General features: G+C 43.1%; 1 protein-coding gene across 1 annotated transcript; it reads left to right on the top strand.

The window, feature by feature from the left end:
* The first annotated feature begins 682 nt into the window (after positions 1-682).
* Positions 683-14,386, top strand: fbxw5 (F-box and WD repeat domain containing 5). Its single transcript, XM_069672899.1, has 10 exons — positions 683-763; positions 2,395-2,590; positions 2,673-2,830; positions 3,102-3,285; positions 5,513-5,661; positions 5,763-6,098; positions 6,187-6,370; positions 6,449-6,596; positions 9,341-9,553; positions 11,755-14,386. Exons 2-10 carry the CDS (start codon positions 2,404-2,406, stop codon positions 12,038-12,040), a joined length of 1,845 nt encoding a protein of 614 aa, XP_069529000.1. The 5' UTR covers positions 683-763; positions 2,395-2,403; the 3' UTR covers positions 12,041-14,386.
* The last annotated feature ends 4,861 nt before the right edge of the window (positions 14,387-19,247 follow it).

The raw sequence follows: 19,247 nt of genomic DNA, 5'->3' as shown, positions 1-19,247 counted from the left end.
GGCCAGTGGAAAGAATACATGTTTTAGGATCTCTACATCCAATAGTGTGTATGCTTCTCTTTACATCAGCTTCACTTTCCAGAGTCACAGGCTACATTTACATCATAAATATATGTATATACATAGTATATAAATAGTGTAGTTAGGTTTAACAAACAGTCTGAACTTAGCCGCATTATTCAACAAATAGGCCTCTGCAAAACTACTTTTTAATTATCCTCTTCCTGTCGTCATTGTGGTTAATAAGCCATATCAATTCATGAATCTTCTCCTCAGCTATAAGATATTAAACAGATTAAATTCTGTTTTATATGGATGTAGTTTAAATAATGTTTAATGGCTTCTCTCAGCGTCACAATTTAAATGTGGGCTAATATGACTGTGACTATTATTCTTGGATATAAAAGATACAAAATAATATAGAGTAACCTCTCCTTAAATAAAAGAAAAGTAAACGTTAAAGGCCACAAAATTACATATTAGAGGCTTACGTTATATTACACTTAACAATTTTTGATCGCCATCACCATGAAATGATTTACAAATAATTAATAACAAAGATTATCTTACACCAGCTGTAAGAGTTAATATGGGGTATATTGATATATACAGACATTGGTATCGCTGGATCGATGATGCAGCTATCTTTCAGTAGAGTCTGTCGATTCACCGCTGCTGGAGGATTGTTGTCATTCTTTTGGTGGCTAGCCGTCAGAGCTAGCTAGCCGCTTGATTTTCTCTACAACATACTTTGATCCAGCAGGTGGGTCACAGTTTTTGTCAACAACTTTACACTGCACCCCTGATTACGTCTCACAACGAAAGCACTTGTGTATGAAAGTGACCGGCGGCTATGCGAGAGAAATGTCGTTAAATGTAACGCTGGTTAAAGTTGAAAACAAATGTCAGCTAACAGCTAGCTGGCTGGGTAACAAGTTAGCTAGCTTAACGTTAGCTTGATAGACATATCTTGCTAGCAGCAAAGCTGTAAACCAACCACTTTTCTAATTTTGCTTAGCAAACATAGCGTTACACAAACCCCTGCTAGTTATTAATTCTTGAGCTGGTTCATGTTTCTCAGGTCAGTGGGAATGCTATAGATAGCCTGCTTTAAGTGTAAACAAGGTAACTTGTTGTGAGTTTTACGCACAGGGACAAAAATGTCCATGTTAGGTCATCTTCACACGACGGGTTCTTGTGGAAAAAGCTGCCCTCATTCACTCAGTTAGATTATAGTACTGCTTGATTTTTATTAAGATTAGTTCTGATGAAATTCCTCATTTGATACGGTGCTGTAAGCTTGTTACTGGGGATATGCCACGCTAACAGGTCTCTGCTCCTGCAGCGACGATGCCTGAGTGAATATATCATGCATCCCTCTGAAGCAAAGCCCTTTTCTGTGACGACTCTATAAAAAACTGTAGAGTTCAGTGTCCATAATGTGGTACTGTGCACTGACGTGTCAAACATGATGATGGTATCTTTAATTTAGTGCTCTGACAGCAGGAGACCTGAACGCAGCACCGTGCTAGCTGTGCACAGTAACGCACACCAGTGTGAGGCTCTCAGCTGTCAGGCTGAAATTAGTCCCAGTTAAGGTGGGGCCTCACGTTATTTATGGTTGAACAGGACAAGATAAAATACAGATGTTAAATATATTAGTCAATTACAGTGTGAGTATAAAAACACTAAACATCCCAGTTGTTATGTTTGAGAGCATTTGCTCATTTACTTTGTCATTTATGTGAGTGCAGATTTCACTATTATTTTGTAGTTTGAGTTGAACATCTGGACTAAAAGAAAATATTTCAAACATACCCAAGGTAAATAATATAAAAACACTCCTTAATGTAAACTTAAATGAATTTATTTCAAGCTACATTTCCAAAAAAGTAAGCTTAGTGTGAAGTTATCAAATTAACGGATTTAATTTCCTGAGTCAGATTTCAATTCCGGTCTTGCAGTCTGTGTTTCCAACTTTGTATTTCCCAGAGCTGAAATAATGAATCGACCAACAAAGTAATGACTTTTAACACAATCTCTAAATTGTGTGTGAGTTTTGGACATTTGATCTTTCACAATCTTATTATATTTTACAGCCCAAACAATGAAAATGTCTGTACGTGATGTTTCAAACTGTGGTGAAAATGTCTTTATCCATTACTAAATGGTGGCATGTCATTTGGCTTGTTGCTGAAAAGTTAACCCACAGAACTGCAATTAATATCTTAGTACAGATCCCCAGATTTTTTAAAAGTATCACATACACCAAGCGACCGAAAAAGAACAAGATGCAACCAGATTAATGTAATAACTCAAAGCTACGTAAGGCTAAACAAAGAATGAAAACTGTATGTTGAAGTTGAACATCACACCTGTCCGTGTGGTACACAGGATGTTAGTATGGAGTGTGTCGCAGTTCTGCCGGACAGCCTGGTGTTGGAGATCTTCCTGCGACTGCCCCATGATGCCGTGCTGAGAGCTGGTCTGACCTGCCGACAGTGGCTGGCTGTGTCCAGAGATGAGTTCCTCTGGAGGGAGCTGTTTTACAGCTACTACCGCATTCCACGCTCTGTACCCCGACACCCAGGTAGATGATTGTATGTGTAAAAATGGATATTAATGTTGTGTGTGGATGTTAGTTTAATAACCTCTGATCTGCCTTTGTACAGCGGCGGTGTCGTGGTACAGAGAGTTCAGACGTCTGTTCGACTGCATCCCCTGTGTGGAGGTTCAGACGCTGAGAGAGCACAGTGACCAAGTCCTCCACCTGGCTTTCTCTCACAGGGGTCACCGGTTCTCCTCCTGCTCTAAGGACTGCACTGTGAAGGTAGGGAAGGGCTGGATCTTATTTTCTATTCTCTTTACCAGCTGGGATAATTATTGTGTTCGGCTTTTAGTTACCTCTCATACTGTAGGGCTTTTCTTTTCTCCCTTTGACTTGTAGTCCTGCATTACAATATCAAACAGCTAGTGGTCCAGGCCTCTTTTTAGTGCATTATATTTCCTGATCCCCTTAATGTACGACCAACACTGGCTGTCATCTCCCTTATCGTACGCTCACTTTTTCCCAACCCCGTACTCTCCCTTCTTGCGTGCAGCTTTGGGACACTGAAAGGCAAGATGGCAACATCTCGCTGGTGCACAGCTCCAGCATGCGCCAGTTTAACTGGGGCTACACCCAGTTCTCCCAGTTCAACGCCGACGACACCCTGCTGCTCGTGTCCGGAGTGTACCTGGGCCCACACCACTCCTCTTCTGGAGAAATCGCTGTCATCAGTCTGGGTAAGAACCAGAAACATCCTGCGCAACGGTTGTGTGTCATCATCTCCTGTTTGTGTTTATTTGATCTTTTGTGGGAGTTTTTTTTCACAAGTAAAGGTGTTGTCATTTTGTGGTCAGACCATAGAAATAACGGTAATAGAGGTGTTTCAACGAGCTCAACATAAACGTTATAACCTTTCTGAAGAGAGTATGGGAAGCAGTTGTGTCCCACCAAATTTAGAAATGTTAAAGCCTAATTTCTGTCAATGAATTTTTTTGCTTTAAAATTATGTATCTGAATGTTTGCCTCTGAATTCTACTCTAACTAATTCAGCTAAATTTCCATAATACATTCTCAAATTCAGATCACAAAATACGAGTTAAATCAAGTTACGCTCCGTTTGTCATGTGATGAAGATTTGTCACTCCCTTGTACACAAACAAGGAAATAAACACCCCGATTACTTCGCTGCTTTATCTCACTAATCAATCGGTGTCTTTTCAGACATTGTAAGAAACGCAGTTTGCTTGGACAATAATTTTTGTGTTGACAACATTAAACGACAATAGTTTACCCTGCACTCGCCGTATTGCAGATGGCTACAAACGTGTCGTCTCTGCTTGTGTTTTCTTAAAATAACTGGGACATCTAATCGATAAACGCCTCACAATAATTAAAACTCAATACATCTCAAACATGAGTCAACTGCAGTGTAAAAGAAAAACATCAGCTGGTCAGATGGAGTTTGAAGCTACAAGCTGACAAGCTACATAACCAGCTGCGTGACAAGTTACGTAACCAGCTGCGTGACAAGCTACGTAACCAGCTGCGTGACAAGCTACGTAACCAGCTGCGTGACAAGCTAGGTGACCAGCTATGCGACCAGCTAGGTGATAAGCTAGGTGACCAGCTATGCGACCAGCTAGGTGATAAGCTACGCGACCAGCTACGCGACCAGCTACGCGCCCAGCTTGGTGATAAGCTAGGTGACCAGCTATGCGACCAGCTGGGTGACCAGCTAGGTGACCAGCTAGGTGATAAGCTAGGTGACCAGCTATGCGACCAGCTAGGTGATAAGCTAGGTGACCAGCTGCGTGACAAGCTACGTAACCAGCTGCGTGACAAGCTAGGTGACCAGCTATGCGACCAGCTAGGTGATAAGCTAGGTGACCAGCTATGCGACCAGCTAGGTAATAAGCTAGGTGACCAGCTATGCGACCAGCTAGGTGATAAGCTAGGTGACCAGCTACGCGACCAGCTAGGTGATAAGCTAGGTGATAAGCTAGGTGACCAGCTAGGTGACCAGCTAGGTGACCAGCTACGCGACCAGCTACGCGCCCAGCTAGGTGATAAGCTAGGTGACCAGCTACGCGACCAGCTAGGTGATAAGCTAGGTGATAAGCTAGGTGATAAGCTAGGTGACCAGCTAGGTGATAAGCTAGGTGACCAGCTATGCGACCAGCTAGGTGATAAGCTAGGTGACCAGCTGCGTGACAAGCTACGTAACCAGCTGCGTGACAAGCTAGGTGACCAGCTATGCGACCAGCTAGGTGATAAGCTAGGTGACCAGCTATGCGACCAGCTAGGTAATAAGCTAGGTGACCAGCTATGCGACCAGCTAGGTGATAAGCTAGGTGACCAGCTACGCGACCAGCTAGATGACCAGCTAGATGACCAGCTAGGTGACCAGCTAGGTGACCAGCTACGCGCCCAGCTAGGTGATAAGCTAGGTGACCAGCTATGCGACCAGCTAGGTGATAAGCTAGGTGACCAGCTACGCGACCAGCTAGATGACCAGCTAGATGACCAGCTAGGTGACCAGCTAGGTGACCAGCTACGCGCCCAGCTAGGTGATAAGCTAGGTGACCAGCTACGCGATCAGCTACATGATAATGTGACCAGGTCATGTATGACTTTTTATAACTTTCATAACAGTGTGCTCATATCAAGTCGGACCCCACCACTGAAACTTTGAAGATTGGAACTTTACATTTTCTAAATCTGGTGAGGCAGATTTGCTTCCATAAGAGATGTTTAATTTCATGACTCTTGTATTATTGCTTAGTATACCTAATTATCTGACTGTATTGCACATGATTCACAAGTAAAAACTGCTGTAGACTGCCCAAAAACAGTCATTTAAAATATAATAAAGGGTTGATACGCCTTTCTCTCCTACTAACTTTAAATCTGTAAGTTATGAAAATATAAAATAAGAGCTTTTAACTGTGCCTTTACACCTTACAGAAAATTACACACTGTTGTCACGTGTGCGTAACAAGCCGTACGATGTGTTTGGCTGCTGGCTGAATGAGACCCACTTGATCTCTGGGAACCTGCACTGGATCGGAAACATGACGTCCTGCTCTGTGCTCTGGCTTAACAAAGCCTTCCAGGTGAGACGCTACAGACACGTCAGTCAACATCTTTGAAATACTAAAAGAATGAACACATAAAAGCACTACAAAGATTTGGGTCCGTATCTTTTCTCCGACAGGATGTTGAGTCAGAGAACGTCAACGTCGTCAAACGCCTTTTCAAAATCCAGAACATAAACGCCAGCACCATCCGCACGGTGATGGTGGCCCACTGCCGCCGCCACGACAACCCCGACCTGCTGCTGGACTACGAGGCTCAGTCTCAGGCTCGCAGGCAGAAAGGGCAGCAGCAGCAGAACCACCAGCCCCTCCTCTTCGACCTGGGAACCTCCGGCAGCGAGGAAGAAGACGAGGAAGATGATGACGAGGAGCGCCAGAAAGAAGCGAGGGGTCGCGGCCTCTCCACCACCCGCATTACTCAGCCTACCATCTCTGGCTTGGAGCACGTCATACAGGTGAGCGAGGTGTCAGACTGAGGCATTTTGAGCCATTATTTAAAGCAATATTGTTCTTAATTCTGCCTGATTTTTTCTTTTATGTTAGAGCTGCAAAAGCGTAGGCTCCAGGGAGCTGGAGATCGAGACCCAGGTGGCTCAGATGATGGGCAGAGCGTACACAAAGGCGCCAGCCTCCAACCTGATAGAGCCGTCTGAGCCCGGGGAGGGAGAGGACAAAACGTACTTACTCTTCACCACCGGCAGCCTTACTTACTCCCCTCACCAGATAGGTGAGAGTGCTTTCACGGTGCAGCATCCACATACTTAGAAGGAATACGCACAATGCTGATTAAATGTCTCTTTTTCAGGTATTAAGCGGATCAAACCCGACCAGATGACCACGTCTGGTCCTGTACTCGGGGAGGAGCGGAGTTCGGATGAGTTTTTCGATTCCCTGGACCATGTCATTGATATTCACGGGCACATCATTGGAATGGGCCTTTCTCCAGACCACAGGTGAGTGAAGTATTTATCGATTCAGTTTGCTGGAATCGACGGTACGTACACTCTCCAGCAGCTCTTTAATAGGAAACGATCTTCATCCGGAGAAGCGTTTTAGCACCATTTGAAATCTGTTACACACCTGTAGTCTTTGAGTTGTTGTATCGCTCCAGGACGGGTCTCTAAGAAGCAGAAACAAACAAGTGACACGTAAGAAATGAACCGTGACATTTTGCATTCAGTTGATTTTAATCAGAAGGCTTAGGTGCTTTACCTGGTTTACATATCTGTTTGCTTGGAGAGTCCCTTGTATTAATGGTTGTGACTGATCCTGAAACCACCAAAACCATTATACAGATGATCTGGTTGTATTGGCACGTCTAGAAAAAAAATTAATGTGAATTAGTCACTTCTTCGGCAGAATTTTGACACTAATTGAACAATATTTTCCATGTTTTTCAGTTTGACGATTTGTACACTCTTCTACACTTTCATCTTAAAACACCTTTTAAAAGGAAAAACAATCTCCGCCCACGCGTTTCAGTACCATTTAAAAACTAACCTCAGTCCATGCTTACATGCCCGGAAACACATACATCTTATATGGTGATAAGATATAATAAGATAATCCTTTATTGATCCCCAGAGGAGAAATTCAGGTGTCGCAGCACAAAGACAAATAGCAATTAGTAAACACAATATAGAAATAAGAATAGATATGATCAATAAATAAATGAATAAGAGGTATATACAACAAGTTATAATGTAGTATACAGTAAAATTCATAAACACTCAGTGTGTGTGCTGGTGTAAATGTGTACACTCAAAACAGGCGCTTGTTCTTGCACCGAAACAGTGGCTCTCCATGTAGGGCTAATAACGCTGCTCAATACCAGAACCGCTCCATATTTTCCTCCTGTGCACGTGGGCAGCAGTAGTACCGATATAAAATGCTGAATTTAATTGCATCTAACAGCTGCTGGCACAGACAACAAGGTCAACAGCACCTACTAGTAAAGGCTAGTAAAGGCTAAAGGGTCACATGATAAAGGCATGACGACTCAGGGAAGGACGCATCCAAAAGTCTCAGTTTCTACCCGTTCACACTCGAACACAACCTGGAAGTTTTCTTCCTAAACCGTGTCAGCGACTTTTCCAAAAGTCTCCAGAGAAGTGTGGATGGCTCGGTGTAAACGTTGCAAAATCTATTGGTTGTAAGAAGAACGTAGCGGTGTGGATGTAGCCTAAGCTTGAAGGTGTTGTCTACTTATTTAGTGTACTTCTGGTGAGAAGCTGTTTTTCATGGTTTTGAGCCTTCATTTCTAAGTAAAGCAGGTCTTATTGCTGAAATGTGCATTGATGGACTCTCACCTCCAGCACCTTTGAGCCGTTGTGGCTGAGCGCAGAGGATCCAAAATGTTTTCCTTGAAGAGTTGAGGCTGTTATTGCTGCTTATTACACAGCTGTGTTAAATTTGACAATGTTACAATTTCATTTAGCAGACGCTTTTGTCCAAAGCGACGTACATCTGAGAGTCTGAGACAACACAAGCAACGATCAAGACAGGAGGGAACGAAGTCAGTAAGTGCCAAAGAACAGCTTCAAGTGTGATCGGACACTGGTGCTGACAGGCAGTGTATAGGGCGTTTTTATTTATAATAATAATAATCATCATCAGCAACATCAACAAGATCAGTATAGTCATCATCATCATCATGAACATCCTAGTCAGCATAAACTACATCCTCGATGTCATCATCATCAGTAGCATCAATATAATTAAGGTCAGAGGTGTTCATAAAGAGCTGGGTCTTTAGCTTCTTCTTAAAGTTGAAAGGGACCGAATGGAGTTTGGTAGCTCGTTCCACCACCGGGGGGCTACAGAGGAGAAGAGTCTAGTTAGAGACTTAGGGCCCTGTTGTGATGGGAGTGCCAGGCAGCTTTCATTGGCAGAGCGTAGTGGGCGGGACGGAATGAATGTGCATGCAGGAAGGCCTGCCAGTAGGGAGTTGCAGTAATCAATGCGTAATATCACGAGAGCCTGTACCAGCAGTTGTGTTGCATGCTCTGACAGGTAGGGTCTGATCTACCTGATGTTGTACAGAGCAAATCGACATGACTGAGCAATCGAGGCCACATGAACCTTAAAGGTTAGCTTGTTGTCAAGATTAGACTTAGTGTCCAAGCTGGATATTGACCTGTGGTTGCATGGAGTGACTGGCTGGGATGACAAGGAGCTGTTGGTTAGGTTGAGCTGAAGGTGGCGTTCTTTCAACCATTTAGGGATATCGGAAAGGCATGACGAGATACTTGCCGAGACTGAAGTGTCGTCTGGTTGGAATGACAGGATAAATACTTGATTCTGATTGGTTAGTTACGGCACACGAGGTCTGTTATTTCTCCATAACAGACCGTTGTTAAGAAAGACAGTCCGTTGGCAGCGATGCGGCTCTAATCACACAATCAGGAGGACTAACTGTAATCATATCAGTCCGCCAAAAGAAGTCCCGTGAATTTGATGTTGGTCTGTTTAGGGTCCTCACCTGTCGGGGATCTATTCCGCGATAACAACCTGCTTACTATACATTATCCCTTACATATCAATGCCTATGGGCGTGGACAAATAGTCACCTTTCACATATGGATCTGATGTTTAAATGTTCACCTATTTTGGTCATGTGATGCTTGATTCTCACTCTATATGCGAAGCCTAAACATGCAGCACAACTGCGTCTGTGTTCCCTCCTCTCATTGATCAGGTACCTTTACGTGAACAGCCGGGCGTGGCCAGCCGGGTGCGTGATCTCCGACCCCATGGCCCCTCCTCCCATCGCCGAGGAAATAGACCTGCATGTGATCGACCTGAAGAGCTTGAGGGAGGAGAGGAGGAGTCTGCGCGCCCACCGAGCCTTCACGCCCAACGACGAGTGCTTCTTTATCTTCCTTGACGTCAGCAGGGACTTTGTTGCCAGGTGGGTTGAAACCGAAGATAAGATGCGCTTTCACACACGCCCTTACATTCGTTTTCCTGCGTTTCGGCAACAAGCGGTCCTGTAAGAAAAGAGAAATGATACAGCACTGGTGGAAAAGGAACATCTCAGTTTCCATACGGGCTCATCACAAAGCCTCTGTGACGCCTTTTATTTTTAGTGACAGAGTTCCACCTGATACCTGTTTCAGAATAGGGGTTAACCACAAAGAGGAGCTTGTGTGTGGGTGAAACTCACCCACCACAGATACGTGTATTTACCTTGTGGGTGGTTGTGATTACAGCGAGGATTTCAAAAGCTTTTGAGTGAGACAGAAGAAAAACACACCTCATGAATCAGAAGGGTTCATTATTTATGACGTAGGAATCCAAAGAATCTGTAGCCCTTTGTAATGACAAACCCTGTACTGTGCTATTACGAAATGAAAAGGTACTCTACTGAGCACATGATTCCAGCTCTTTATGCTCTACTTCCAATGTAAGGGAACACGTCAGTGTGTTTTCATGTACATATAAACAATTAACAATCACCTCTGCTCCGTGAATGGTCATGTGGCCACAGCGTTAAACAGCGCCGGGGCGAGGTTCCGCTAATAACGGCGACACTGAAAAGCAGAGTCGCGTTAATGCGTGTCTGACTCAGTCATCCCGCTGACATTATATACGAGGGCTGTAAGTGTCGCACACACACACAAGGAAAGCGTCAGGTCTCTCTACGGAAGAGATGCACTCTGTGATATCAGACGGACTTGTACGACATGTATGAAAACCGAAACGTTTGTGTTTATCACGGTGTTGTTGGTGTTGCAAAAGCTTGTAGGGATGGACGGTGTAAAACCGGTATACCGCCCATCCCTACAAGCTAGTATTTGTTTTATCATTATGACTCGTGATTATGACTAGCTCAAATGTACGCAGAAAAAGGACTCTAAATGTGATATTTAAATACTTTTTCAATAGAACAGGAAGTCCCTCGAGGGCTAAATCTCTAAAATGCTCTTTTTAAATCAACTTTGTATCTGAAACTTTTAAAAATTCACTTTTTCCAGCTACAAATATAAAGATTTGCTTCATTCTATGTCTTCTTTTTGTATTTTTTTGGCCATTTTATGGCTTTCATTGAGATACATAGGACAGTGGATAGTGTGGGAGATCGACAAGGAGAGAGTGTGGAGGGTGGGAGTCGAACCCGGGGCTGCTGAGTACTGTAGGTTTTATTTATGGGATGCGTGATTTACCACTGAGCTAAACCAGCGCCCCTTCTATGTCTTATATGATAGTAAATGTCATTTCAGACTGTTGGTCAGATTAAAAAAGAAATTTTGAAGTCGCAACTTGGGCTTCTGGGAACTTGAGTTTTGAATTTATAAGCGTTTCACACATATTACAATATATATATATATAAGTTTTTACTATTAATTGAGTAAAGAATCTGCAGACGTATCTCTTATTAAAATAATAATTTGTTGGAGCTTTGGATAAACGGATGACTTCATCTGGTCTTATTGTACAAATTGAAGCCAGAATAGCCCCCTGTGATAGGTGCTGCCATCCTGCGATGGTGACGTCATTTGGAGCCAGAGCTGCGCAGTAGAGATCAGCAGGTGGAGCCGCCATAGCCACTTCAGCTAACCAGAACACACTTAAGTTACCGAAAAAACAGCAAAGATCCCGCAGGCCGGCGTATTTAACTGCAGAACAGCTTCTTGTGTTGATCTGAAGCAGACGTTCACAGATATGAAACTTCAATGACTGTACTGATTGTGTTAGTTACGTGTCCTCTCGCCGTTCCTCCTCTACTCTGCTTATCAGGAACTGATCGGCTGCAGGAGCCGGATTTGTCAACAGAGCTGTCAATCATCCTTTTTACAGCATCAAATAACTAATTAAAACCAAACTTGTCAGAAAAATTAACACTTGGACGTAAAATCAGGATAAGAACTAACTATAATGAGTTTTTATAACATAGTTTGACTCATGTCCCATCTGTTAACATGGAGGAGGCGGGCTTTATGAGCTATACTGCAGCCAGTCAGCGGGGGGCGCTCCAAATGTTTTGGCTTCACATTTAGGGAGCTGTCATGATGGGCGTCTCTTTATGCAGTCCATGGTATTAACACTGATAGAAATGCTTTGACAGTTATTGCGAATGCTTCACTGACTCTCTTCTCCTCCTCCCTGTAGTGGAGCGGAGGACAAGCACGGCTACATCTGGGACCGACACTACAACATCTGCCTGGCACGTCTGGCACACGAGGACGTGGTGAACTCGGTGGCGTTCAGCCCCGCTGACCAGGAGCTGCTGCTGTCCGCCAGCGACGACTCCACCATTAAGGTGTGGCGTTCGCCGCGCATGGTCCGCCTGGCGCAGACCTCGGCCCGGCCGCCGAGGCCCCGCAGCCTCCTGTCGTCCTGGCTGAGCCGAAGCAAGAACTCGACGTCTGCCGGCAGTGTGAACGGAAAACCATGAGTCAGGTTAGGAAAGGAAAAACCATGAGTCAGTGGGAGGGAGCGGGGAGGGGGAAAGTTTGATCTCTTTCCTCGGTGGTGTGAATATATGTATACACTCCATGTATATGTACAGTGTGGGTGGTTTTGCTTGGGCTCACGTTGTTGTGGCACACAGCAGTGCTCGATGTCTTCAGCTGACAGGAGACGGGGTGTGATGTGACTCAGGGTTTGACACAAGAGGGCTCCAGAGCACCAGCACATGGACTGAACGTAGCACAGACTCTGCTGTGCTGTCCACAGGAATGATGTGAATTTTTACCACGGGTAGAGATAGAGTAGAGCTGACACCTAAACGCACAAGACAGACGTCCAAACACGTTCCCCTGAGAGATGATTCATGTCTGTTTTTTCCTGTAACGTCGCGTCTGAACAGGTGGGACACAGGGCGCCTGAACCTGAGCTGTAAATGTGTGTAAATGTTCCGCAGAGATGTCGTGCTCATCACAGGCAAAGTGCTGTAACTGAGGATTATTACAGAAATGTCTTTTCCTATTTATGGATATATCCAGTTGATGTCTTGAGTGTAAACACCTCATGAACCCTGAGAATTAAAAACAAAACAAAAGGGAAGACGGCATTAAGCTGCATGTTCTGCAGCCTGCCTTGCTTTTTAAAGGCGTCCCATCCCCTTTGTTTACGTGCCCCAGAAAGATCGACCACCTAGAATTACTGAGTCATTTTATCTAGAAGAGATGTTGAACAGTTAGCGTGAAGCATGACTGTTGTTTGTGTAGCTGATTGTTATTTGGACCTATATAACATAGACTTTTTATTTAAACGCATTAAGTGATTAGTAGCAAAAATAAGCTGCACCCTTTCATTTTGACGGGATCAGATTTTTTCCTCACCATTATATGTCACAGAAGGCCCACTTTAACTATAAAGACATATTATTTTAAAGGCCAGTTATCCAATTGGTGCTGTCGGGGAAAAAAAGAAGAATCACCACCTCGTCATCCTCTTAGACGGAAGGCCTTAGCGGACATGTATCCGTGCATTTGATTTACTCTGTTTCCCGTAATAAGGATTTATTCCTGGTCGTTTTCTCAAGATGTCGACTTGTTTATCAGGAGGTAACAACGCTGCACCACTACAACGTCAGATGATCATAATCCCCAGACAAACAGAGACAGGCTTAACTCACCTCATCAGTGTGGGCAATGGCAGCATGGAAAATGATCCCATTATCAGAAGAAAACCAGCTTTGTTATCTCGAGATAACGAGATAAATTAATCCGTCATAAATAGTAAAAAAAAAAGTTGAGATCTCGAGAACTGAAATTATCTCGTTATCACAGGAGTAAATCAAATGTATGGATGCATGTCCGCTAAGGGCTTCCGTACTGTTTCCCTATATTAGTTATTTTCTATTACATTACTGTTGAACATGTTACATTATATTATGTACTTAATGTGCCCTTCAGGATCAGTGTGACGGGGTTAAAAAGGCCACAATTGTTAAATTCACCAATTTAAAGATGAAAGGATTTCATTCATGAATTGCCGATGTTATTAGTTGTAATTCTGTTGAATTAACAGCTTGTACACCACTTAAAGCAGTATGTATTTAGAGCAAGAACTATAAAGAAAAACATCAGTTTTACAGCCACACAAATAACACAAAATACTTTAATTAAGACTCAATAAATATGTGTCCGACAAATTAAAAGTACTCTCGGCTGAAATTTGATTAATTAGAAATATCAACCAACAATGCAAAATAGTTTAAAACACTCGTACACATCAATATGAAGTCATAAATAAAAAGCGATCAATGAGATCGACAGAAAGAAGTGGAGAAACCTTAAAACTCCTGATCACCAAATCTGTCTTTGTTTTCTTCTTTGGGTCCTTTCAGTCGTTGGGGGATTAGCCCCTTTACTTCCCATCATACCTGTTGTCATCTTCAGTGTGAAAACAAACAAACAACAAAACCAAAACAAAAAGTGACACGTCAGAAATGAATGACACTTCGTAATCAGTTTAACCAGGACAAGTTGAAGGTACTTTACATGCTTTACATAGTTATCTGTGTCTCATTGGAGATTCCCTGCCGAACAATTACCTATAAATGATTTGGTTGTATTTGCATGTCCGTTTGTAAGACAGACCAGTGAGGATGGGTCACTTCTTTCCACAGACTGAACAACATGTTCCCTGTTTTTTCCAAATGTGTGATAGGTCATGAACTCTCTCCTCGGTTCCTGTTATCTGTTATTTTTACTGTAGCTCCGTCTTTTTAATCATGTTTCCTATCCTCTAATATTTTCGTACACCCCTGAAATAAAAAAAAGCATGTCCTGAAAGGCCAGAAGTCTACAAAAGTGTCAGATTTGTACTTATTTTCTACTGTTTCAAAGGTTTTGGTTTGAGAGCTCGACACTGAGAGGAGCTCGAAGCTTAGAGGAGCTCTCTCGTTGGTATGAAACGCTCACACAGGGTTACTTTTGGCCTCTTACAGCGAGTGAATTTAATAGTAATGCTGTTGTAGATATCAGTTATGTTCTAATATGTTCATTACAGCTCAGCCTCACACTTTGGTTGCAGCCACGCTAACATCTCTGTGAGGCTGCTCTGCGACACAGCTGCTCTTTGAGCTACATCAGCATGCTAACATGCTCAAAAATACAATGCTAACATACTGATGTTTAGCAGGTACACGTTTGATATTCAACAACCTAATTTAATAATCGAATATGCCAGCCTTTGCTTAAAAGAACAGCTGATTGATGATGGGAATATCATTACTGTTGTTCCAAAGGGTCTGGTCTTACAGCAAAGTAGGGCTGTAACTATATTTTGCTTAATCGAATGGTATATTAAATACCTGAAATCTGTGAAAAATGTTCTCTTGAAGATGTCTTCAAATCTCATATTTTGTCTGACAAACACTCCTCAATCTTGGATCCTATCCCAGCTGTCATTGGGCAAGAGGCGGGGTTACACCCTGGACTGACAGCCAGTCAATCACAGGGCTGACACACAGAGACAGACAACCTTTCACACTCACATTCACACCAATGAGTCACCAATGAACCTAACGAGCATGTCTTTGGACTGTGAGGGGAAGCCGGAGTACCCGGAGGGAACCCACGCATGCACAGAGAGAACATGCAAACTCCACACAGAAAGGCCCACTTCATCCCAACCGGGGTTCGGACCAGGAACCTTCTAAGCTATAAGGCAACAGTGCTAACCACTTACCACCTCAGTCCAAACATATTCAGTTGAATGTCACACAAAAAGAGATCCGCAGAATATTCTTTAGAAATAAGAAGCTGGAATCAGGAAATGTTGGCAAACCCAACAACAATTCTAAACCAAAGGATTTGGCAAATTTAAAATTTAATCTGGTGCTGAATGGATTGTCAGAGGAAGTCTGCTGAATTCATCCTCTGGGGTCCGTACAGAGTTGAATCACAGTCAACCCAAATTTGTTGAGCTATTTTGGACAGAACCAGAGTGGCTGATCAGCAGCCATATTACCATCCATAGAGCCATTAACTCAAGGTCCATTTAGCATCTATTTCCAGAGTTGTCATCAGTATTTCCTGGTCTTCCTCAGCGACAGACCATCTTAGAACCTACTGAATCTCCCACTATATTCACTGTGTACCTCCCTCAATCATGTAATGTTTAATCAAAGTACAAATATGAAGCTGAGGAGCACCACAAGAGTTTCTCAAAGCTTTCAAAGCAACAGTAAGGTGTCCATGAGGACATCTTTCAATGGGTTTATTCGGAACAAGATTATCATCAGACTTTACTCATGCTAACGTTTACCTTTGAGCTCCAACATACAGCTAAGGTCATTGTGCGATTTTGTACCAATGGCATAAAGACATACATTTTCATTTCTGCCTCGCAGCAGGGAGATGGGTGCAGTTAATAGTTAAGATGTCTTTGAATGAATCGTATGTAAAGAAGGCGTCAAACGAAAACACTGTCACTCCGTCGCAGCATTTTTATAATGAGTCATTATCTGGTTTCATGAAGGTTTTTAGTTTCACGTCCTCCGGTTCTATGTAGTGTGAGACTTTCACATTTCTCCTGTTTGTGAAGCACTTCAAATTGTTTCAAAAGACTACCGTGTAAAGGTATGCTAGCACAATAGCATGGCAACATGTGGCCAAACCAGATTCACCAGGTGACTTTCTAAGTTGATCATATAAGCATGCTAACATTAGCTTATTAGCGCCAACATACAGCTGAGGTTGTTGGGAATGTCATTACTTTCCAGGTTATTGGTCCAAATCACAATGTTGGAAAAAAGTTTGACCTTGATGATGATAAAAAGTTGTTTGAATTCATCCTGAGGGGGACCCCGCCTCTTACCCAATGACACCTGGGATAGGGTTCAGCCCCCCCCCCCCCCCCCCGCGCGACCCCTATGCGGTATGACGTATGACAGATGACGGATGGATGGATCCTGAGGGGGACATGAAAGGCTGTTCGGTTTATAAGGAAATCCATCGTCCTATTGTCAGCTTCATCTTGGTGCTAGAGGAAGTCAGATCGTCATCAAAGTCGTTAGGATTCATCCTAAGGGGACCATAAACGTTCGATCCAAATTTTGTCCCAATTCATCAAGTAGATGTTGCTATATTTTTCGGGTAAGTGTAATCTCTATTTACAGATTCTACATAGAAATGTATAATCTGTAGGCAGGGACGTGCAAGTGTTTGAACTACGCTTGTAGTCCGAGTAATATTGACCAATCATGTATCAGCACGCTGCAGAGTATGCAGGAGAAACAGTTCGTGAGGAGAGCAAAAGCAGGCAGAACTTAACACGCTGTAATGACATCCCGGCTCCCATCAGTGTCATCTGACGACGATTTAGCTTCTTATTAATCCCTATAAACAGACATCTGCACGCTAACAGCTAACAATCTGCTCTACATCTAAAATTTAACTTGAGATGAATTCCCTTGACGCTGTGTCACAAAAGCCGTTCAGCGCTCAGATTTCCCGACTTCCTTGAATGCATCAGATCGATCCGACCTCCGTTCAACAAACGAGCATTTTAAAAGTTTTCTTCTCCTCTTTTTCTTCCTACAAATCTGCATCATGATGTTGAAATTTCGGCAAAGGTGAGACCCGTTAAAGTAAATCACGAGAAAAAAGGTTTTCTCTCTCTGTAACAATGCAGCACGTGGAAAAGGAAGTCTTGACAGGAAGTCGATTATCTCTTACCGCCCTGCACGTTAACCAGTGTCCCCAGAGGCTATAACGTCTCAGACTTTAGCAGATGGGATCCGAGATTGGGGTAAGTGAAATGTTTGACTAAATTACTTCAGTCTGGATTGACCTGGCGAACAAACAGACAGATAATCCGTCTGTAAACTCACGCGTTGGATTATAACCAAAAACTAATTAGCTAAAGTTAGCATGCTAACATGTTAAACATTATGGATTTTAAAGTAATAATCTCGAAGATTTTGATGTAAATAAATGTCTGTTAAGTCACTATCTTTCACTGAATGAGGTAACACAATGGTGATTGAGCCTACGGCCCGCTGACGAAAGCCTTTGCATTTGCAGTATGTAGTGTTTTTACGGACTGGGTGTCTGTGACGACTTTCACAGAAAATATCACAAGCGGCGCCCAGTTAGTGACGCGTTTTCCATCTGGTTGGTCTGCCAGAGAGGGTAGGCGGAGCTAAGCGGCTGCTTTTCCGCTCTCTGCAAGTGTTGTGAGTAAACAGTAATCTACTATGGCTGAACAAACAAAGAAAAGATCGATGACTACAGATACAACTTCAAAAATAAGTGAAAATCCAAAGAAAAAGAAACAAATTCGACGCTCAGATGAAGGCAAACAGTCTAAAAAGGAAAGCAACCGTCAGCGAGGAAAATCAAGAGTTCACACAGGCAACACTGTCTGGATATCTGGGAAGTGTGTACCATTTATCACCATTAGGTGCCGCCAAAGAGAACAAATCAGATATCTTTGAGATGCTTGAACATAAGCTCAATTAATCATCATGCAGAGTTCTGTGTGGGAGAATGTTTTCCTAATGTGTGCAAACTTTTAATATATTTTCCGGCAATCGACAGGAGGATTTAGGATTGACAGCAGTAGCACTTCCTGCTCTTACTTGTTATAATGAGAACTTGACACCATCTAGTGCATGTGAAAGTGACATGTTTAGACACGTTCTGCACATGTGCAACCAAATGCATGTTCTTTTTGATGACACGTGGGTTTGGTGTGGGGTTGTGTTTTCCTGCCATTCGCAGGTGTGGGTGATGTTGCAAGCAGGTGATGATCTGTTCAGACACAGCCGAGGTGACAGAGTGGAAAGCACTGTGCACGTAGATGCTGATACAAAGGCGTACGGTGGCCCACAGGGGAAAGTTGTCACATTTAAATGTGACATCATGAGCTAAATATCAGCAGCTTTTCTGGGGTATTTTTGACCTCAGCTATTTTGATCCTGACCTGATAACGTATCAATGTGTAGTGTAGATAATATGTCATATAATAGTTGTTTTATATTTACAGTAAAGATCATCTAAGTGCAGTTTTTGCTGCTGGCTATCTGTAGATGAAAGGCCTTGTTAAATGTTTCAGGATATTTTTCCTCTAGCAGGCCTGAAGCAAATACTTTATTCTATGTATTAATGTATTCTATTATTAATGTCAGAATAAGTGCTGCACGGTGGTGCAGTGGTTAGCGCTGTCGCCTCACAGATAGAAGGTTCCTGGTTTGAATCCCGGTTTGGACAAAGTGGGCCTTTCTGTGTGGAGTTTGCATGTGTCGGTTCCCTCCGAGTTCTCCGGCTTCATCCCACAGTCCAAAGACATGCTCGTTAGGTTCAGTGGTGACTCTGCCCGTAGGTGTGAATGTGAGTGAGAAAGGTTGTCTGTCTCTGTGTGTCAGCCCTGTGATTGACTGGCGATCAGTCCAGGGTGTACCCCGCCTCTCGCCCAGTGACAGCTGGGATAGGCTCCAGCCTTCTGCGACCCTGAACAGGATAAGCAGTATAGATAATGGATGGAATTGTCAGCATCAATAACAAAAATATCTTGTTTTTTGATTGTCTGTTCTCTTTCACATAAGACAAAATGAAGCTGCAAATTCTCACAACTAAGAAGCCTAGACTCGGAAATGTGTTATATTTAAACTTAAACGTTAAATCAAAAATCAAGTATCCGTTAAA

The sequence above is a fragment of the Semicossyphus pulcher genome, unplaced genomic scaffold (assembly GCF_022749685.1).
Source record: "Semicossyphus pulcher isolate SPU_LCO1_2020_fin unplaced genomic scaffold, fSemPul1.0.p SCAF_22, whole genome shotgun sequence".
NCBI lineage: Eukaryota > Metazoa > Chordata > Actinopteri > Labriformes > Labridae > Semicossyphus > Semicossyphus pulcher.
The sequence above is the reverse complement of the archived record's forward strand: the minus strand, read 5'-3'. Positions and strand labels throughout refer to the sequence as shown.

Bases quoted from the DNA above. Each gene is read 5' to 3' on its own strand.
- fbxw5 (XM_069672899.1), top strand. From the start codon at position 2,404: ATGGAGTGTGTCGCAGTTCTGCCGGACAGCCTGGTGTTGGAGATCTTC. The intron at 6,099-6,186 runs GTGAGCGAGGTG...CTTTTATGTTAG, and splicing joins GCTTGGAGCACGTCATACAG to AGCTGCAAAAGCGTAGGCTC. The intron at 6,371-6,448 runs GTGAGAGTGCTT...TCTCTTTTTCAG, and splicing joins TTACTCCCCTCACCAGATAG to GTATTAAGCGGATCAAACCC.